Source organism: Penicillium crustosum (genome assembly GCF_028827405.1).
Source record: "Penicillium crustosum strain IBT 35664 chromosome Unknown utg000001l_segment0_segment0, whole genome shotgun sequence".
Classification (NCBI taxonomy): domain Eukaryota; kingdom Fungi; phylum Ascomycota; class Eurotiomycetes; order Eurotiales; family Aspergillaceae; genus Penicillium; species Penicillium crustosum.
The window spans coordinates 8,626,701-8,647,583 of NW_026623122.1; the positions used below are offsets into that span (position 1 = coordinate 8,626,701).

Here is a 20,883-nt window from a genome sequence, read left to right on the forward strand (position 1 = left end):
AGTCACAGTGTGGAGGAACATTGTCTCAGGTTCTTCACTCGCAAAGCCCATCTTCCTTAATCCAATCAGACCGCCTGCTGTGCAAGGTATGCTGCATGGTCTTCCCGTAAATATAGCGTATACAAAGCTAGCAGTCAGCTAATGTCCTCTTTTTATATGTAAACAGTATGGGATTACCTTTATTAAGTCCATAAATCTTGATATCTCTTTGTATGTCTAAGGCATTAGGACTATATTACTGGCGTGTTGTTGTTCTGCAAAGGAGACTTTTCAAGGTCAAATTCTAGGCAATTCTTGATTGATCACTGGTAATGTAGACCCGAGTTCTGCCATTAAATCACCACTAATTCGTTAGAGTATTGGTAGACTTACTGATATTACTTGGAACTATTAAATTAGCAAATACCATAGAAAAAGCCTAGTTTAATACATTTCTGTGCGAAAAATCATGTTTGACATTAGTGAAAGCCAGTCATTTGGCTATAACATTGGGAGGGTTGGGAACATTGCGCTACCTCATGTATGCATCGCTTGAAGATATGTATGGAACAGGCTAATTCGCTAATGCCATAATACGATCAAGATCCTCCCCTTCAATGCAGTTGACCTTATTCTCCACGCACATGTCTACTGCCGTTTCAACAGTATCGGATCCTTCAACAAGATCATACCAACCACTAGTGTCGTTCCGAGCCAGAAGAGTCACTCCTACCGCCGCAACATCGGCGATGTTTACCTGACCCAATGCAGGAGTCATGCCCAAATTGACCCGCCCCGTTGGTGGTCCTGTACGGAGCCAACTTGGCCGTAAGCTGATTGCTTGGAAGGGAGAACCAGAACGAGATTCCCGCGCTTTGCTCATAGCAACCAGATACTCATCGGCTTGAATCTTAGCTTCAGCTACATCGGGATAGGCGCTAACTTCTCGCTGCCAGTCTTGAGTATCCTTCTTCCCCCACCATGGTGCTGGCTTCCGACGCGACGAAGGAAAGGAAATCATTAGGAATTTGACGACCGACGGGGTTCCGGTAGATGCTTTGATTATTTGTTGGGCTGCATCGCGGTCGATAGCAAAAACATTTTGCATTGATCCTGATTCACCATAGTGAGAACTCGTCAAGGGCTGACCAATTTAGAAAATGTAAAGAAGGTGCCATACCTGCTGCGTAGACAACACAAGTCGGCTTGACGGTTTCAAAAATCTCTGATACATCGGCTTGGCTCTTGACATTTTGCAAATCCAAGTTCAGCACATTGATCTTCCCAGGCTGATTATTGCCTAGTTGTAGAATGCTGTCCTTTTGGCGAACATTTCTAATGACACTTGTGACATTCCATGAGCGAGCTAGCATCAAGCTGGTCATGGATCGAGCAATTCTGCCATTGCCTCCGATTATGAGCACGTTCTCGATTGCCATGTCCTGTCGATGAGCACGGTTTGTAAAACCCTGTTCTGTATATTGAAAGTATGTGAGAGGAACAATATGGGTGAAGAACAGAATTATGTACTGCGTTGTCTTGGCAGTTATTAACTCCGAACATTCTTCCAAGTAGGGTGTCAGCAGCCAACACTGGGCCCCACCGTTTGCTTGATGCCGCCGGCACTTGTAGGATGGATCTTTGATGAACGGAACTGGCCAATTAAAATTACACCGGAGAAACCCATGAGGATGTTATGACACCTAGGTTTGTGCGACAGTGACATTTACAGCAATAGTGACATAAGAGGGAGCTAAGATATTAAGGTTCACTGGATAATTTGTTTTTCTGTACTCCACCCTTATCCCCGTTTAATACCACCAATCAACCCACGCAGTAAGGATCCAAATTCCCCGCAGAATGGACATTGTGCTGACAGGTGCAGTACTAGCGCAAGAAATGCGGCGAATAAAACTTTTGTTCTTTCTCACCAATGAACAGGATCCGTGCAGGAACATGGAGGAAACTACCATATCAGAAAGTCTCTGACAATAAGGTATACCTGACATAAACTAGACTTTAGCTTTTTTTCCACGGTATTCTCTGCTTCCAGGCAAACCGATTTGTGGATGAGGCGAATCCATTTTGTCACGATATAAATACACTATGGTGTCCCCTCAAGTTTTTTTTAATCATTCAGGTGCCTTCTCGTCTCATTTATTTCTGAAAGCACAATTTCATCTAATAAGAAAGTTGGTTATGTGAGGTATGTTTCGATATACATATCCGACTATACACCAGCTTACCCTTTTGCAGACTTGGTAATTTCGGGCTGAAAATCTCTTAAGTCGTCCTTGGTTGTATGACTTATGGTACGACCTCCTGGCAGCCCAGGTTGATATCGGAGGCGGAGGCTCTCCCTCTTATTACGTACGCATATGATCGTGGTATCAATACTTAGGATATTGCGGATATATACTCAAATGGTATCTTTGAGGAGATTCTCGGTAAGGCGCTATAGAAATATAGTATCCCGCAATCTCGAGCGGTGAGTATATCTAAATGTTTTTACTACGTTGACGAAGTATATGTGCCGTTAGATATAACGACTTATAGAGTTAATGATGGCGACCGTGTTAATCTTGTTAGACTCTCTAGAAGTCCGGTTCGTCCGCAATTCGCAAAGTTACCCCGAGCTCCGGTCCCTGAGCCAGGTATAAAGCGACCCCACTTCCCGCAGAGCCTAGTTTTTCTTTTCTTCTTCTTTCCAGCTTCCCTAGAGGTAGTCATTAGGTTGTTTTCACTAGGTTTTCACTATGAAAACCTAGTGAAAACAACCCGTGCACATAAATTTTGCAGCACACCCACTCACTTTTTTTTTCATCAATTGCTCGGCTTGTCTGGGCGCTTGGAGAAGACGTGTACAATGTAGATACCTTACCCTTGTATTGCTCAACGCGTCTCCTCTCAAGTCTTTGTTGTGCTGTAACTCATGTCGCAAGGGGAACATCTCGTTGCAGAAATCAAGCGTTGCGGACACCAAGTGTCTCACCAATTTGGATCAACTGTTGGACTTGTCTGGGCATGAAGCAAAATATAGACTGTTTACATCCCATGTACTTGTACTGTTATACGCATGTAATGCTTCTAATTTTGAGTCTCATATGACTGTGTATGAACCGTAGGTGTCTAGATTGTGTCTATTTGTTCCAATGTGAACCATCCTCCTCGCTTGGACCACCGGATGCAAGTCTTGTAACCCAGCATGATCCTCAAAAGTCTGCTTGTTCCACCTCTTGACTAAATCTCCTGGATGGATTGCCCCTAAGGCTCAAATGGGTGCTGCCATAACAACAATGGCGGTGAAAATGGCGGCATATGATATTGTGCTATCCCGTGGACACAATTTGCTCTTTGTATCAACCATCATGGTGCTCTATTGCCCCTGATGTCCTGCATTATCCACCTGGAAGCACTAAGCCCCCAGGCTTTCTCCAAGTCCACAAAATCTACAATGACAAAATATTACCCACCCCTCCACCCTCCACCCCTAAACCGCGGCTATATCGATTAGCCTAATTGCCGAGAATGCCAAGAGGGCTTGACCGACGCAAGCTTTACCGAATGGACTTTATACGGGCGCCACCAATCAGCCAAATAATTATATCCTAAGTCTGGGCGAGTCTATATCGGGTGAGTACGGCCTTTTATACCTCAATTACTATCCATTCATGCAACACAATTACTAAGAAGCCGACTTACAGGTCTACTCCCTCGGCTCTGGACACCATTGCGGGGAGATAGCAAAGGGAAAGTGGGTCTGAGTACCCCGTACAGCACATAATACTTTCTACCCCACGCTAATGCGGATACCACCGGAACAGAATACGTGGAGGCTCAGACCCACTCTGCATCTAGTATGATTTGGCCAGCGAATGATACTATCCAATTGCTACCCTTGCGAAAGGAATGAAGCAGGTTTAGCTTTACGCTATGGCCTGAAATCAGATTGGTGCCAACTTACTGGTTGTCGGTCAACAAAGAAATCCGGGGTTAGGCTGGGGATTGTGGGGAATACTACGAAGGTTTGGTCCAAACAAAAAGGCGTACAAGATAAACAGCTCGATCAAGGACCGGACGAAAAAGCATAAAGGGCCGGTCATCATGGTCCGGTTTGTGTCTTTTCTTTCCCCAGTTGATTTCCAGTTCTCTATCACCATCATTGAGACGGCGTCTCACTTTGATTTCCCAGGCTTTCTTGAACAAAATCAAAATCCTGCCCCTTGAATATCGAAATGTCCGACGAGAATATCAGCGATAAGCATGAGGCCTCTACGGTAGAGATGCTTCGTCGCTATCAAACCGCTGATAGTGTTATGCTTCCTATACCACGCGATGTCTTTGAAAAGTTATATCTCAGCCCCAAGACACCAAATGCAGGAAAGCTACGTTCTACATTTGGCAATCCAACACCAATCTCATTGATGGGCTTCTTGCTGGCTGCGACGCCGACCGCAATGATTACTATGGGCTGGAGAGGAGCTGGCGGGAACGGTGCTGCAATTTTGTAAGAGAGACCACGAAGGTGCTACATGGAAAACAATACTAACAACGCCCCTCTACTAGACCGGTCTATATCTTCTTCGGTGCAATGGTACAGATATTCGGGGCGATCGGTGAATGGATCCTTGGGAATACATTTTCCTGTGCTCTGTTCTTTACATATGGTATGTGCAATTGGTCGGTGACTGATTGAATGAATACCTTTGCTAATCAGAACCCACCGATTCACAGGCACCTTCTGGCTAGTGCAGGGCACATCACTCATGCCATTCTTTGCCGTTGGCACAATGTATTCACCTGATGGTAACACACTGGAAGGAATGGAGACGGCTGAATACAGCGCCACCGTCGGTTAGTTCTTTCCATCATACCTGATCGTGTACGCGCGCAAGGGCTAACATAATACTTTATAGGGTTCTACTACGTCTCTCTCGCACTCCTCACCTTCGTTTACATGATTTGTGCCCTCCGCACAAACGTCTGCCTCTTCCTCGCGCTTTTCCTACTCGTGATTACATTTGGGTTGTTTGCTGGCACATATTTCCAGACGGCGCTAGGAAACCTGGTCCTGGCCGCCAAATTACAAAAGGTATGTTGCAAACACACCTATTTCTTCCTTTTATATGGAATTTAGATTGATTTCTCTATCCACAGGCTGCTGGTGCGTTCAACTTTGCCCTTTGCATTCCCATCTGGCATATTTTCATTGCGCAGATCCTCGACGCGGTTGATTTCCCCATCGCACTACCAGTGGGTGACCTAAGTACAGTCATCCTTGGGAAGAATCAGAAAGCCCGGAAGCGTGAGGTTGAGGGGTAGATCTAGTTTCTACATTTTACGGCTTTCAGACTATATCTACAACGTTGTGTCGCAGCAACCATTTTGATGCTTCGTAGCTATATATTCACCGGAAATACGTATTTTCTTTAATTGTACTATGCATTTCAATTATCCAGTTCTATATGGAGAAGCTTGTGTATATATACGGGCGGCTAACCTTGAAAGTATGCCACCGGTTCATAACTATCTCATTGGATATTACCTCACCGCGTCATTCATCGCCTGGCATGTACAACAAGACAAGAATTGTAATCGGCCGCTTATACGGCCTTGTTATGTTCTTTTTTAGATGTCTTTTGATATATGATAAGGGCCGATTCAAACCCTTCCACGAGGGCGGGAAAAAAAAGCATATTCTATGAGAGACTTTTCTACATATAAATTTTGACTATATAATTAATGTCCGATCCCTGGCCGGAATATAACCACCTTCGCATACTTGTAAAGTGAGAGTGGATCTAAACTAATACCTGGCAATATGAAAAAAAAAAAAAGTAAGAGAGTTATGAAACAGTGGCATACTTAGTCGCCCGTACATATGGTAAGTACTTAGCCATCACTCACCAAGACTACAATGGTAGCCCGAACAGTGAAAATCAATCACTGTAATGTATATTCGGACCAATATCCAGATTGCCTGGTTACCCTAGAAACAATCCCTGCAAAACACCCAAAATGGCGCTAATGACGATGGTGTAATCCCGCTAACCTAACTTGAATCTCAAAATCTCACGGCTGCCTTGTCAGACAGGAACACAACCTCATTCAGTTAGACTCCGCGATGGAGAAGGGAAAATTCACCTCCACACCCAAGCCTCGAACATGGCCCTGGAGAACTATCGTCTGGGCGGCAGCAGCCGCAGGGATAGTGACCCTAGTAGGGTTCGGTAAATTCCCTACCCCAGCACCGCGCTGGGCCTTCCGAGACGATCCCCAAGTGCAGGATTTGCCCTATGGATTATTCCCACAACCCGGCGACCCATTCAAGTTTATCCCATGCACTGATGCCAGTCGCCCACCGCCACTGGATGACCCGACTCCGCAACAATCATGGGCCGCCCTCTTCGACACCAATCCGAATCATTGGAGTTGGGGAAGCACAGGTCGGGGAATCTACCTGTGTGGGTACTTAGACCTACCACTTGATTATCACAACTCTTCAGACTCTCGTATTGTCCGAATTGCAGTCACTAAGTTCCAGGTCGCCGGTCTAGCACATAGGAATGACACTGGTTTTTCACCCAAGAGCTACAGGAGTGAGCGCACTATCATTATAAACCCAGGAGGCCCAGGAGGAAGTGGAACATCTTTCCTTTGGGAGACCGCAGAGGAGATGACCAACCGCTTCAGTGATGGACAACTAGATGTGCTGGGATGGGACCCCCGCGGTGTGAACTTCTCCCTCCCCGCGGCGGCATGTTACCCTCAAGACAGGTTCCGGGATCGATGGTCACTGCTAGCACTCCGATATCGCGAGGAGGCCCCAAAGGCCCAGTTAGAGACTGTGGATGCCATGAACAACGCCACCTTCTTTGCCTGTCAGCAACGGCTGGGAGATTTTGGTCGCTTCATCAGTACAGCGTCGGTGGCACGCGATCTAGACGAGATCCGAAAAGCACTTGATGAAGAAGAAGTCACAGGATACTTGGTTAGCTATGGTACAGGGATTGGCCAGACCTATGTCAACATGTTTCCCAACCGAGCGGGCCGTTTGATACTAGACGGTACGGAATATGTAAGAGATCACCGCCTTTTAGGGGGCTTTGGCTGGACTTCTCTCGATAATGCGACAGATGCATGGCGCGACGGCTTCTTAGGGGAGTGTATCAACGCCGGTCCGAAGTGGTGTGCATTGGCAAATCCCGTTTCTAGCCAGGATGGCCCCGTCACACTTGCGCAGCTGGAAGCCCGTATGGCCGATCTACTTGAGTCTCTCAAAGCTCGTCCACGGTCCGCGTACACAGAATCAGCCGGCCCTTCCCTCGTCACTTACTCGGCCCTTGTCGAGAGGGTCTATGGGGCTATGTACAGGCCGGCAGATTGGCCGAGTACGGCACAAATGCTCTACGAGCTCGAAGCAGGGAATACTACTCTAGCAGCCAATTCCCTAGATCTCTCATGGAGCGACCATTCTGAAAAGCAACTCTATCCGCATGTCCCATCTTCCACTGAACTCGACCCCCTCGTGATATGTGCTGATTCGTACGATGCGCCCCTTCCAGACGGACTTGAATGGTGGGATCAGTTGTGGGAGAAAATGTCTGCCCAGAGCTGGATAGCTGGAAACTCCCGCTTCTTTGCAGTTATGCCTTGTCGACATTACAATACCTATTGGGGCCGTCCTTCGGAGGTGTATCGCGGGGATCTCAACAACACTCTTAAGAGTCCTACTCTACTTATCGCATCCCCGTATGACCCTGCGACCCCGCTGCGCAATGGGAGAAGGCTTCTAGCAGAGATGGGCCAAAATGCCCGGTTGATTGTTAATCATGCATATGGGCATAGCTCCAGACGTGACAGATCAGACTGCACAGATGAAGTTGCTAAAGCTTATATTCTGCATGGTATTCTTCCCAAGGAACAGGAAATCCAGTGCTATGCCAATAACAAGCCTTTTGTCCGTGAAATTGTCGGCGACGAGTGAGAATAACTTGCACAAAACCGTGTTGATGTTTTTGCATGTTTTTGCATCCAGCGTGTTGTAGCCTGCTTCTAGTTTCCGGAACCAGCGCTTACCTTATAAATGGAATCAAATCTAAGAACAGGAGGCTGTTTATTGAGAGAATAAGTGAGTATAATAAATACATCAGGCTTTCATTTTCCAGGGACTAGAGAGACCAGACCAATTCTCTGTCGAAATACACCGAACTAACTTAATTATTTGTGTTAGGCGCCCGTTTCACCTTAATGCAGCTTGGATTAGACTGTAACACACGTGGACGCTGGCGACGTGGTCGAGTCTACAGAGTATGTTTCACGCACGTGCAGTTTTCAAGGTTGTATACCCCCTGCATGACCGTGGGCGGCACCCGCTGAGCTTAAATGGGGTTAGCGCTAGAGAAGGTGGAAATTACAGAATCCACTACAATGCTCAACATCTTTCTGAAATCAATGATATAGAGTCAATTTTTTGTTCCAGTGATGTTTGCCAAGATATTTAATGCTCTATAGCTGTATAGCTCTATATCTCTATAGATGAGTTCTAAAGAAACCATCTATATAAAAGTGGAGTGAAATCAATGACGTGAATACTACTCCGTATCTATACGGAGTACCCCCAGTCCTGCATAACCCTAAATGGATGCGAGTCCAAGTAAGCTTTTTATTTTTACTCCGCCACATTCCCCCAGGTCATCTCTCATTTCAACGTTGTTGCCTGCACCTGCACATTATAACTATAATCACAGTCATGGTCATGGTCATCATTTTTATCATTTAATTTTTAATTCCTATCTTCATTATTCCTTACCATAATTGCATCACAAGATGCCCCTTCCCATCAAGGACACGGTAACGCGTCTAGCAGCTATCTCCAAGCTCCTAGTCCTATCCTACATACTCGACTGGATATTCATCATGTACCTCCACCCAGACTATTCACCCCAATCCCCAAACTAACAATCCTCACCAGCGGCATCGCTCTAATCGGCTACGGCTTCTACAAACAATCCCCAAACCACCACCCCTTCAGCCTAACCGACCCAACAATCAGCTACCCCCTCACCAAAGAAACCGTAACAACAACAACCCTGGTCCTAGTCTGCCTCTTCGCCCCAGCAATAATAATCCTCCTCCTCGCATGGCTACTCGTCCCAGCAAAAGCCACCACCCCCTCTAACCCCACACCAAAACCCCCCGCCGCGCAATACATCCGTCGCAAATTCTGGGAATGGAACGTCGGCTGGATGGGCCTCGCACTGGCCATCGCAAGCGCCTGGTCCGCGACACAGGGTCTGAAAGTGCTCATCGGCAAACCGCGACCTGATCTCCTGGCCCGCTGCAATCCAGACCTCACGCGCATTGCCGAGTTCACGGTCGGTGGGCTTGGAGAGGAGCTGCGCGGTGCGGCAACGTTGGTTTCCTGGGAGATTTGTCGCGATACGAGTAAATCCTTGCGCATTGATGGGTTTGCTAGTTTTCCTAGTGGGCATTCTTCTTGTAAGTCTATACCATACATACATACATATCATGCACATCATATCGCAGATGTGTTTAGTGCATGATACGGTATACAAATATGAATACTGAAGCTAATAATCCCCCCCAGTCTCCTTCGCCGGTCTAATCTACCTAACTCTCTGGCTCTGCTCGAAATTCTCCGTCGCATTCCCTTATCTTCCGCGCTACCCAGTCGAAGACCAAAACCACGTTGATGAGGAGACATCTGTGCGGAAGCGCGGTGCTGCGCCGCCCGTATACCTAATGCTAATTGCGTTCGTGCCGACTGCCACAGCGTGCTTTATTGCTGCGTCGCGCTGGTTCAATTACAGACACCATGGCTTTGATATTCTCTTCGGGTCCGCGATCGGCATTTTCTTCGCTTATATTGGGTTTAACATGTACCATATCCCCATTCGACGTGGTGCAGGCTGGGCTTGGGGTCCGCGTAATCGGAGACGTGCTTTCCTACGGGGTGTTGGGGTTCCTAGTTCGCTAGGCACGGATGGGTGGGCGGGTGAGAGGGGGTTGGAGGGTGATGTTGAGAGCGCGGCTGCGGTGAGGGAGATGGCGTTTAGGAATCAGGGACAGGGACAGGGGCGTGTTAAGCCGGAAGGTAGTGAGGGTGACGCTGTTAGGCTGGAGGGGTGAAGGTAGGGTGGATATCCGGGATTGAGTTGAGAAAGCAAGACCTTGAAGGTGTGATGTAGATTTATATCGTATTGTATAATGCATAGTGAACAGATCATGAATCGGAGGCAGCATGAACATCGTAAATGGCAGTCAGACCTGACCTGACTATTTCTATCTCGAGATTTTTTTTCAGACCTCATCGCCAACCCCCAACACGTCCCTCATCCCATCGGGCCTTAGCCTCCTTCCGAGCCGCCAATTTAGATGCCTCGCCCCGTACACGTCGGACCCAATCTGCAATTTCCTTCTCCGTGGCCCGACCGTGATGGTCTTCATCCAGGAAGCTCTCCTCAACAGCATGACAGACAGCCTCTTGTTCCGTAATTGCTGCGCTGAAGCGTTGGTATAGTGCTTTCGGCGACCACGGCGCTAGAGCGGCGTCCATCTCGGCCTGCTTCTTGCGCCAGGACACCTCCAGTGACTGGTGTGTGATCAACATGGTTTCTGTGGAGGCGCGAGCTTCGGCGAGGTGGTTCTCCATCTCTAGGACGCGGGTTGCGAGGTCTTTGTTTGTTTGGATTAAGGTTTCGAGGTGTTGTTGGCGGGTTGTATATGAGGGGTGTTGGCTTGAGAGGGCGGAGATCAGAGATGGGTCTTTGAGGATGGTTTGGAGATCGGTTGTTCTGGGGTTGCGTGAGTTAGAGACGCTCCTATCATTCATTGCTTCCCAGGGTTTGAGGGGACACACGATTTATCGGACACTAGATCTGGGAGCCATCCTTCCTCGATTGTTGGAGGATCGGGGATATATGGCTGCTGAGGATTATTGGGATGTGCGCCCTGATGTGCGCCTGTCTGGTCTGGCTGCCAGGCTTGTGCAGTGGTGCTTTGCGGGGTGCCGCGTCGACTGGCTTCGTGGCTGCTGGGTTTTGGGGGTGGTGGAGGAGGTGTGTCGGGGTTCATGATCTGAGATGAGTAGAATTGCGATTGCGGAGGGAATGGAGAGGGTGGTTGAGACATGATATGGTGGTTGGGGGTTGTAGGTGAAAGTTAAGTTGCTACGTCGGAGATGCGGGATAGGCTCGAGCTTGGCGGGGACTAGACCGGTGATCTACGCAGTAGCATCAACTATGATAGTACGATCTCTACATATGTGGAAAATAGCTAATTATGTTGTAACATAGATTGTTTCAATGGATATATCGTGATATTTCGTGATTTAATCCTACTTACAAGATCGTATAGAAGCTTTTCTTCGGGCCACTCGAACAGGGACTCTGACAAGTCTAACAGCAGCCTCCACAGGGAGACTCAAAACTTCAAGCGAGACATAAAAGATTCCCGAGACAACGGCGGAGTGCCCGTTCGCGAGATTCAATCAGTAGGAGGCGTGGGACTCCGACTGAAAATGTTTGGATGGATTTTTGCCAGTGATTCGCATTTTCGAATGCGATGATGGTCTCATGTACAGACTGAACCCTGACATGACGATGAAATGAGTTTAACAGTCGCAATGCTCCTGTTTACTCAGTTCTCCTCCGAATCTCCCGCTCCATAGCTTCAATATTCGAGCCAGCCATGGCATCCTTCACCAACTCGCGCACCTCATTCTGCACCTCCTCGCTGTAATAATCCTCACGAGTCGCAAGTTCCTCGATGCGCCTCTTGAATTCTGGATCCGGTTCACCACCAGCAGTGGCCTCTTCTTCCGTCATTGTACCGATGTTGACCCTCATATCACTGCCAGGGATGGCTCCGGGAGAGTTCAAAACTTCGGCGGCTTGCTCGTGCGTCGGAGCAGGAGCACCGCCGACAGCTTCGCGGAGGTAGGAAGCGACCTGCGGGAACTCGTTCTCGGTCTCGAACTTTTCCACAGCTGTAAAGTCTTCAGCGTTCTTCTTATTGGCGTCCACACCCAGTTCCTCGACTAAACAGCGCGCGATGTCGCTATCTTCGACCACAAATAGACATGTCTCGCCATCTTCGTCGAGGAGGTTGACATCGACGTTGAATTCTTTGACTAGAGCGCGTAGGAGATCGATATGACCGTATGAGGCTGCGGCGTGCAGCAATGAGTAGCCGGACTCATCTTGACTGGATGCGATCGAGGGGTTGGATCGCAGTAGCTCCAGAAGGGCCGTTGGGTTGTCGCAGGCCAAGAGGTAAGGATTTTGGGCCATTATGAGTCAAATTATTAAAGTGAAAGTGTTTAAAGATCGAGTGAGTCAAAGGTAACTTGTGGTTGTTCAAGTAAATCAGCTCAACTCAGCAGAAAAAAAAATATCCGCCTTTCCCCTTTGGCTCCCCGCACTGTGACACATTCAGGTCTGACTGTTCGTCATTGCCCCGGCTCTTTACTGCTTTGGTACTTTGGTGCTTTGATCATTTAGTCTCTAATTTGTTATCATTTCAGTTTCCTACAAATACCCTTACAATACCTCAGGCAGGAGGTCAGGAAAATCATCGCGCCTTTTCTCTTTTCTCTTTCCCCCCACTATTGTCTGCCCCTCCTCTCCAATCTCTTTGATATCCCCAACACACAAACATGGCGACTCAAGATCCACACGTCATCTCACAGCTCGTGAAAAACTTGGAGACCGCTAGGAAGGCCAAAAAGGGCGAGACAAGGTTCACCTGCAAAAAAAGCACCTTTGCCTTGCCCAATAATGTGACCGTAGACTCGTGGAAGTTCCAGGACTGGGACTACAAGCAGGCTGGTCTACCAACATATGCGCGAGGTCTTTTCACCACTCAACGGAAAGACAACATTCCTGAAATCGCGGCGCGCGGATACGACAAGTTCTTCAACGTAGGCGAGACAAGGGCCACGGAATGGCGCAACATCGAGAAAAACACAAGGGGCCCCTATGAGCTGAGCGTGAAAGAGAATGGATGCATTATTTTTATCTCAGCTTTGGAGGACGACACATTGCTGGTCTGCAGCAAACACTCGACTGGGCCCCGCGAAGATACATTAGTTACCCACGCGCAAGCAGGAGAGCGCTGGACGGAACGCCATGTCTCGTCCGTGAATCGATCTGTCAAGGACCTTGCCCGGACGCTGCGCCAGATGAATGTTACAGCCGTTGGAGAACTCTGTGACGACACTTTTGAGGAGCATGTCCTGGCCTACGACGAATCTTCTTCAGGCATTTACCTTCACGGTCTCAACTACAACCAGCCTGACTTTAAGACAATGTCGTGTGGAGATGTGCACAAGTTTGCTGACGACTGGGGTTTCAAGAAGGCCAAGTTCGAGATCTTCGATGACATTTTCAGAGTGCAGAGCTTCCTGGAAGGATGCGCAGAGACAGGAATGTGGGATGGACGTGAGACCGAGGGCTTCGTCATCCGATGCCAGCTTAGCGACAAGGGCACCGAGCCCTACCGGAATTGGTTCTTCAAGTACAAGTTCGAAGAGCCGTACTTGATGTACCGTCAGTGGCGTGAATGCACCAAAGCCGTCATCGGAGGGAAACACCCCAAGATCAGGAAGCATGAGCAGATCACCGAAGAATACTTGCAGTTTGCTCGACGGGCTCTGATGAAGAACCCTAAAATGGCAGATGAGTATATGAAAAACCATGGTATCATAGCTTTGCGGGAGCAGTTCCTCAAGGAACGAGGATTGAATGGAGCCGAGATTATCGCTCTAGAGGCTCAAAAGCAGAATGATTCGCAGGAGACCAACAAAAATGTCATCCTCGAACCGGTTGCCTCGCTGGGATGTGGTAAGACAACAGTCGCTTTAGCTCTGGTTAAGCTCTTCGGATGGGGACATGTTCAGAACGACAACATTCCCAAACAGAAAAACAAGCCGAAGAAGTTCGCTTTCGACGTCAGCCATGCTCTGGGAGAGCACAGTGTTGTCATCGCAGATCGCAACAACCATCAAAAGCGCGAACGCAAGCAGCTCATGGAAGATATCTACCCCGTGCTTCCGGATGCGAAGTTCGTCGCTCTGCATTATGTCCACGAGCCCAAGGCAGACAGGCTTCCCGCCATCCGAGAAGTCACTCGAAAGCGTGTGCTAGAGCGTGGCGACAACCACCAATCCATCCGGGCTGGCACCAACGCCCAGCAAGAGACCATCGGAATCATGGAGGGATTCCTCGGCCGCTTCGAAGGCGTCGACACCACCCGCTTACCAGATGAGCACTTTGATCACGTCATTGACCTCGACGTGTGCGCCTCATCTCGCGAGAACCTCGAGACAGTTGTCAAAGCCCTCCACGCCGCCTACCCCCGACTGGTACCAACCATGCCAACGGCAGCAGATCTCGACCAAGCCATCGATGCGGCCCTAAATGACTACACTGTGACAAAAGATCTCAGCTACAGCTACGGGTCCCCACAAAAGCCGAAAGTCAAAAAGCCCAAAAGCAAAGACAACAACGCCCTCGTCGCCGAACTAACCGACTCCCCTTTCCTACCACAAGCCCTTGCCAAAAAGATCGAATACTTCAACATCTCCCTGCCAACAAACGAAGTAACCTCACTCCTCCACTCCCTCTTCCCGCCAACTACATCCCCCGAAAAAGCCCGTCTCTACAACCAGCTCATAAACTCCCGCCGCCTCCAGCCAACCTTCCATGTAACCCTCATCCACCGCGCCTCGAAGAAAGACAACCCAGAGACCTGGGACCAGTTATCAACTCGCTACATCGACATCCAGACCAACAACCCCGTTGTCGAAGACCCAATTCAATACCCGCCGACTCTGGGCTGCGCGCGCGTGCGCATCGAGCGTCTTGTTTGGGATGACCGCATCATGGCCTTTGTCGCGCGCATCCTTCCTGCTGAGGGTGTCGAGTCGGCCGAGTCTGAGTGGCCGTGCGCAAATCCGATTCCGCATATCACGGTCGGTACCGCGGCGCCGGATGTTAAGCCGAAGGAGAGTAATGATTTGCTGCAGCGGTGGGTTAAGGTTGGGTCTGGAGGTGATACGGGGATCTACGAAGCAGAAATTGAAGGTGTTAAGGTTGTTGATGGTGTTGTTGGATTGGTTATGAGCCGGGGGAAGTATTGAGTGTTTTCTTTTTGGATATGAATGATTGAGAAAATGGAATGCAGTGGATTTTTGATTCTGGAGCATTGATTATACTTGTTTTAGCTATAAGCTATGACTACGGCTATGACTTTGCTGGATTGCATATTATGATGCTTCTAGCATTCCATTGTAGATATTATGTCTCGTTCTTACCCGTTGAACTAGCTTTGGTATCGAACGAATTCCTACTATGCATCCTTCTATTTAAAGAAAATACCGTTCGCTTCTAGCCTTAGCTTTACGTCCCCCTCCTAGTTCTCATCTATTCCCGACTTACTGTTGGGGCAGAGGGAGTGTTGAAATGGAGGCGGCGGTATTGGAAAGGAGAGGGACTGACTCTGTGAATTCTTTGTAGCATAATAGACCGTTCAGTGATGACAAAGCTAGTTATAGATTTAGAGAGGATTGCAGGTTTATATGGTAGACTCGCCTGCTTTTACAGAGTGGGATCCTAGAACTGAGGCTGTCGATGGTACTCAGATGGTATTTAGATAGGGCTAGTTTGGTGCGTTTCATAGATGTGGGCTGCTAACTCAGCTACTCTTCCGCTTTCTTCGGGGTTCAGTGAGTGGGTGAGTTTACCTTCAGGGTTGCCTATCTGGGGATGTAGGTCGTGCTTAACACTTAGGGCATGCTCGACTTCACTTAGTGATCGAAAAGCAGCAAAGGCACGAGCAACTAAATGGAAAGCCAAATCCATCAAGCGCAGCAATCCGATGTACATGTACTAGTAGCCTACAAGTTCCCTTTTTTCCCTTTTTGTCCGATGTCAATATTCAGCATTCTACTACCAAGAAACCCAGGCCGTATGCCGATATAAGTATTTGGAGGAAAGAGAAGCAAACCAAAGCGCCAAACACTGTAGTTCTGGCGAGATACATATACACAACGAAGGGAGCCACCGATACCCAGGTAACCATAAGCACACCGTGCGATGTATGTGAGGTCCGACAAAGCGCAGGGTATCAGACACGAGCAAGTGAACAAATCAACCACTAATCCAAGCTGTAACACGCGATGCTCCGAAACGACCCACGTATTGCAGGCCAGTACTGCCCATGGGGAAATAGCTGACGAGGTACCAGACCAGGGCAGCGAGCTGGAAGATCGAGGAGATGAGAGTAAGGAAGAGGTTCTGACGCTAGAATTTACGGAAAAAAGAGAAGTCAGTCAGCAAGAGTTTCTGGAAGAGGATGTGTTGCCAAATGTGGGAAGTAGATGGTGTGTAGTTGTGATATGCAGGTAGAACAGGATGACCAAGTAGTCAGGGACGGTGAGACATAGATTGATCTCTATGGCTCTGGACTCCGCCGCGCTCTGTGACACCGGGATGTGTCGGACAAGGGGAAGTAAGGGAAAGGACATCCAAGTCCCGCGCCGTGGTGGGATGCAGCACAGACGCAAGATTCAAAACAAAGAGGCCGGACGAATACAGGGTGGGATGGAATCGAAGGAGCTAAAGTGGCTGCAGCCAACAGCAGGTATGACAAGCCGTAGTTTCAGGTTGTACTGCGCGATGGATGTGAAGGCTGCAAGATTCCCCTTTTCCCGGTCGTGCAGTGCGACCATACCGACTCGGGTAGAGCGAGGGAGAGCGAGTGTGCGACAAAACAAGGAAATCCAGAGGGGAGTATCATGAGGAGGGGAGGGATCGTCGGTGTGCAATGGGATGAAGCGCAAAGACCAAATACAAAATCCAAATCCGAAAACGAGAACGAAAAATAAAAGATAAAGAAATCGATTTTACTTACCCCGATGGCGAAGTAGAGCGTCAGGGCGATCGCTCCGAAATAGGCCGCTGTGAATGGCAACCTTGTTCCCGAGACCAAATGCTTAGCGTAAGTCCACGGTCCCATGAGAACCGCCCATGATAGCAAGAACAACACTGAGCCGACGGACCATCTAGTAAAGAAACCGGTTAGCAAGAGATATCCAAGAGGGGAGACGAAGGTCCTTGGCATGAGGCGCAGATATAGGTCGAGGTCAGGACCAATCAGCTCGTAGTGTGAAGTACAAAGGCGCACATGGTCTTAACCAAAATTGACCGATGACCTAGTTTATCCCAGCTCGGGATTTGCTCGGTCGTCCGAGAGCATAAAATAACCAGAAAAATAAAAGAAAGAGGGCTGGGAGGGCCATGGAAAGCCGGGGAACATAGTCCACATTATGCGGACCATCGCGGAGGCAACTTACAAGACCGCGAATTTGCGGGGCTTGAGCGACAAGACGGGGAACAAGAAGAAACATATCATGAAACAGACGGCGGCGCCCAAATTACATGCGCCGAAGATGAGCATACGGTCCCACCGACTCACTATACACAGCCCATGTTAGTGTGTTTATCTTCTTCTATCGGCTACCACGTAAACAAGCATGGTGGGAATGAATCCTCCCGGCGCAGGAACTGCAGTCTCATCACATGGATCACGCAACAGTGTACGGGAGGATCTGGGGATCGGAGGGTCACAAGACAGAAAAAAAAACTTACAAGCAAAGAAGCCCTCTTCTTCTTCCCGTCGAGTAGCTGCCGGCAATGGGGCCCCAGGACCTTCATTGTGAGTAGGTAGTTGGACATAACCGCCTTCGCTGAACGGGTTGTAAGACTGTAGACGGGATAAGAATGGAGTGTTTGATGACGTTCTAGTGTTGACGGGGAGATCCGGATCTCTACGCGACCACCCTAGTGAGTTAACAGAGTCTCGGAACGAGTTATTCGCCATGTTTGAGACTAGTTTTAGTCAAGTTTTAGATCCCGAATAAAACGAGGAGAAGAGGAGCGTGCGCTACTGCGTCTGCAGAGAAGGCCCGTGGTCCAGGAAGTCAAGACCAAGAGAACGGTCTGCAGGGACTATGCGAGATGGAGTGCAGATGATCTGCGCCGGGTGGTGGATGATCCTCGAGGATTGGCTAGAAGCGGGGACTTAGTCAAGCCAACAGAGGGGCAGATGACGACTGTGTCGAACGTGGATTCGGCTTCCGATGAGCTGGGACACGCCGTGACTCGGGTCGAATGGGGGCCACTTTCGAGGAAAGTTTTCCGACTCGAAAATATGTGGTCAAGATCAAAAGATCAAAGGTTTTTGAATATAGCAGGCTGATAGATAAACTTTATGAACAACCTCTCCAACCAAGAAAAGGGCTGCCTATTGCACTGTGATAACGTGTCAGCTCAACGGGAGCTACAGCTATCTCTGCGGAGTCGGCGATGATTACCGGGGGTAGCTTGGGAGGTCCTATGGCGCGGCGCAGGTGAATTAATCGAGGATATGCCGTGCAAGAATGCGGCGAGATAAGCCAACCAAGCGGAAGATAGGTGGGAAGCGTTGAACCTTGCGGGCACGATCCGAGAAGGGATAGGAAGCGAACACGGTGTAGGGGGTCCGATGGGTGCTGATTGGATAAGGAAGCGCTGCGCTATCGATAAAGGAGGGTAGGAAGACGAGGGGAACCAAGCAAAATGACGAGATGGCGTGAAGCTACCGATGCGACCAACCCGATCGGCGTTAAGTGCTGAAGCTGTCAGATGATGGTTTCCAGTATTGGGGTACAAAGCTTCGGACCGAGCCCTGTGGGGTTATTCACCAGGATGACCCCCCCCATAGGAAGTCAAGAAAAATAAAAGAAATATATGTTACTTACCAAGAGGGTGCAATGTTGCCTAAGTGGCGTGTAGAGGTATGGTTGTATAGTGGCAGTCTCCCAGTTCTGCGATGAAGTTGGGGAAAGGAGGCTAATGCCTAATGGGGTATAGCGCTAGATATGTAGCATGAAGTAACTATATAACCCACCTATAAGCAACTTCACATATTATTTATTCTTAGATATTATCATGTTATAACATTTCAAATACGTAAATACTATCATTTGCGCTATATCCGCTGGAATTTTTTACATCTCAACCTCAGACCCCTTGAAGATATCCAGAGCTATGCTTTTTCCCAAGTTCAAGCTTGTTGTATATTAAATCAAATCAACACACTTTAAGTGGAGTTGCCAGATGACTTATTCAATAGAATATTAACTTTCAATATAATAATAGTCCATTCTTGACCATAATCTATCCTTCACTATACTCGATTTGGACGCATGACCATTACTAGCTCCCCCTCCCTATCTGCAATTTTCAATCATTAGTTGCCGTCCCACTGTCGATCCTTCATGGCTGATGCGCACCCTGTAGCGATCGGCCGTAACTGTAATAATAGAATGACTTGTGAAGTTCTGGTATTGGACAGCCCTGCAGAATTATTTATCGATAACGGCTACAACGGCTATAGTTGCCGGCAGTCGTATCGGAAGAACTCCAGATGATGTTGCATACCCATTATATAACCTTTTACCTGTTGACTGTATTTATGTAGCTACCCGTGTACCACCTAGGGGAATTATCCGATAACCATAAGGGCGCTGATATGCACTCCGGACTGCACTGTGGGTAACATTGGTACTAGCCTCATTGTTTCTCCAAATTTGGCTTCTACTTTTGCTTTTTCTGTTTCCCTGTTTTTCTTGCTTTTTCACATCTGCTTTACTTTGCAATGGTACTCTATAGAATGTCCGATGCACACGAGTCGGCTTATCCGTGACCCCCGGAATGGAGTGCGACCTTAACCACGTACGATGTCGTCATACCAGGGTCCTGTGCACAGGTCCTTCGAGTGAGACATCAACAGTCCCGACTTCTTTGTATGGAATACTACTAAAGTAGATCTTGAAATCCAACTTCTCTCCCTTGCGTCGACCGTGGATTACCTAGGCGTGTATCGCCGAACCTTGACGGGACGGGACGTCAGATCCATATTTCCCCTCAAACGAATCCCGGAGATCAACCCCCATCCGTCGATCCCAAAATATTATTATCTTATCATCTCCTAAACCGGAGTGGCTCAGAAAGAGGGGAAAGTTTGACGATGTGGCTCAGCACAGTCATACCAAAGTGAGGTGTATTGCTTTGATTCACTATTGGTGGAGGGGGTCTTAAGACACATTCCAACCCCTCCAATTATCTCTCTTCACCACATTCTACCATTCTACTTTTTTTTTGGCTTCGGACGAAGACCAAACGGTTAAGTCCGAAATCCGAAGTTACCAACTGTCTTGAACATTCTACGGAGTAAACGAGTTCCAAATATTGAAGTATGTCATTATTTTCCTTTGCCGCTGTAACCCAGATCAATACCCACGAGTCCGCCCCTTACGTAGAACAAAAATAACAGAGATTCAAGCCCCGAGTGCATAGTCGGAGCGGAGCAATATGGAAGGTCCAAGCTCCCTTGACGATCACAGATATGATCACCACTCCAGACTCCTCTGCACGACATCCCTCCCACATGAAGAACAGACCGCACTGATCCTCTTGCAGCTTGATAGTGCTTATGGATGCGGTCTGTGGGCTACTTCTTTTTCGTTATTTATTTCTTTTACCTTTTCGATTTTCTTTCAACACATATACACTAGGATCTTGCCCAATCTTCTCTATCTCTGGTATTGCCAAGGTAATGGGATTATGCATGTTATGTTCTCCGAATGATATTTGCGACTCATAGTCATTTTCTAATGTTTAGTCGATCTCTACCATCTCCGGTGTTTTGAGTACTAGTACTCTACATAGCTGCTGGAGATCAACCATGTCCACATGGTCTCATTCGGAAATCTTGAATATATCCTGCAGACTTCCACTCTGAATGATAGATTAGGGTTTCCTAGAAGATAGGTTTTGG

At 48.2% G+C, this 20,883-nt stretch overlaps 8 protein-coding genes across 8 annotated transcripts; 4 read left to right on the forward strand and 4 right to left on the reverse strand.

The window, feature by feature from the left end:
• Positions 1 to 553: 553 nt before the first annotated feature.
• On the reverse strand, positions 554 to 1,418 carry N7487_003196 (uncharacterized protein; the record flags this gene model as incomplete). Its single annotated transcript, XM_056870943.1, has 2 exons — positions 554 to 1,092; positions 1,160 to 1,418. 2 exons carry the CDS (start codon positions 1,416 to 1,418, stop codon positions 554 to 556), a joined length of 798 nt encoding a protein of 265 aa, XP_056735727.1.
• Positions 1,419 to 4,214: 2,796 nt separating this feature from the next.
• N7487_003197 (putative plasma membrane ammonium transporter (Ato3)) lies at positions 4,215 to 5,301 on the forward strand (the record flags this gene model as incomplete). The annotated part of the gene is made up of 5 exons (XM_056870944.1): positions 4,215 to 4,486; positions 4,546 to 4,646; positions 4,714 to 4,833; positions 4,896 to 5,071; positions 5,137 to 5,301. The coding sequence occupies 5 exons, from the start codon at positions 4,215 to 4,217 to the stop codon at positions 5,299 to 5,301; spliced, it is 834 nt and encodes a 277-aa protein (XP_056735728.1).
• Positions 5,302 to 6,103: 802 nt separating this feature from the next.
• Positions 6,104 to 7,966, forward strand: N7487_003198 (uncharacterized protein; the record flags this gene model as incomplete). Its single annotated transcript, XM_056870945.1, has 1 exon — positions 6,104 to 7,966. One exon carries the CDS (start codon positions 6,104 to 6,106, stop codon positions 7,964 to 7,966), a length of 1,863 nt encoding a protein of 620 aa, XP_056735729.1.
• An 819-nt stretch (positions 7,967 to 8,785) lies between these two features.
• Positions 8,786 to 10,131, forward strand: N7487_003199 (phosphatase PAP2 family protein; the record flags this gene model as incomplete). The annotated part of the gene is made up of 3 exons (XM_056870946.1): positions 8,786 to 8,900; positions 8,954 to 9,480; positions 9,590 to 10,131. The coding sequence occupies exons 1-3, from the start codon at positions 8,809 to 8,811 to the stop codon at positions 10,129 to 10,131; spliced, it is 1,161 nt and encodes a 386-aa protein (XP_056735730.1). The 5' UTR covers positions 8,786 to 8,808.
• Positions 10,132 to 10,309: 178 nt separating this feature from the next.
• N7487_003200 (vacuolar protein sorting family 37 protein) lies at positions 10,310 to 11,133 on the reverse strand (the record flags this gene model as incomplete). Its single annotated transcript, XM_056870947.1, has 2 exons — positions 10,310 to 10,796; positions 10,862 to 11,133. 2 exons carry the CDS (start codon positions 11,131 to 11,133, stop codon positions 10,310 to 10,312), a joined length of 759 nt encoding a protein of 252 aa, XP_056735731.1.
• Positions 11,134 to 11,636: 503 nt separating this feature from the next.
• Positions 11,637 to 12,293, reverse strand: N7487_003201 (ankyrin repeat protein; the record flags this gene model as incomplete). Its single annotated transcript, XM_056870948.1, has 1 exon — positions 11,637 to 12,293. One exon carries the CDS (start codon positions 12,291 to 12,293, stop codon positions 11,637 to 11,639), a length of 657 nt encoding a protein of 218 aa, XP_056735732.1.
• Positions 12,294 to 12,658: 365 nt separating this feature from the next.
• On the forward strand, positions 12,659 to 15,142 carry N7487_003202 (tRNA ligase; the record flags this gene model as incomplete). The annotated part of the gene is made up of 1 exon (XM_056870949.1): positions 12,659 to 15,142. The coding sequence occupies one exon, from the start codon at positions 12,659 to 12,661 to the stop codon at positions 15,140 to 15,142; it is 2,484 nt and encodes an 827-aa protein (XP_056735733.1).
• A 990-nt stretch (positions 15,143 to 16,132) lies between these two features.
• N7487_003203 (putative Golgi traffic protein SFT2) lies at positions 16,133 to 18,158 on the reverse strand. The gene is made up of 4 exons (XM_056870950.1): positions 17,652 to 18,158; positions 17,357 to 17,477; positions 16,915 to 17,065; positions 16,133 to 16,304 (listed from the first exon to the last, which is right to left on the reverse strand). The coding sequence occupies exons 1-4, from the start codon at positions 17,881 to 17,883 to the stop codon at positions 16,152 to 16,154; spliced, it is 657 nt and encodes a 218-aa protein (XP_056735734.1). The 5' UTR covers positions 17,884 to 18,158; the 3' UTR covers positions 16,133 to 16,151.
• Positions 18,159 to 20,883: the final 2,725 nt, after the last annotated feature.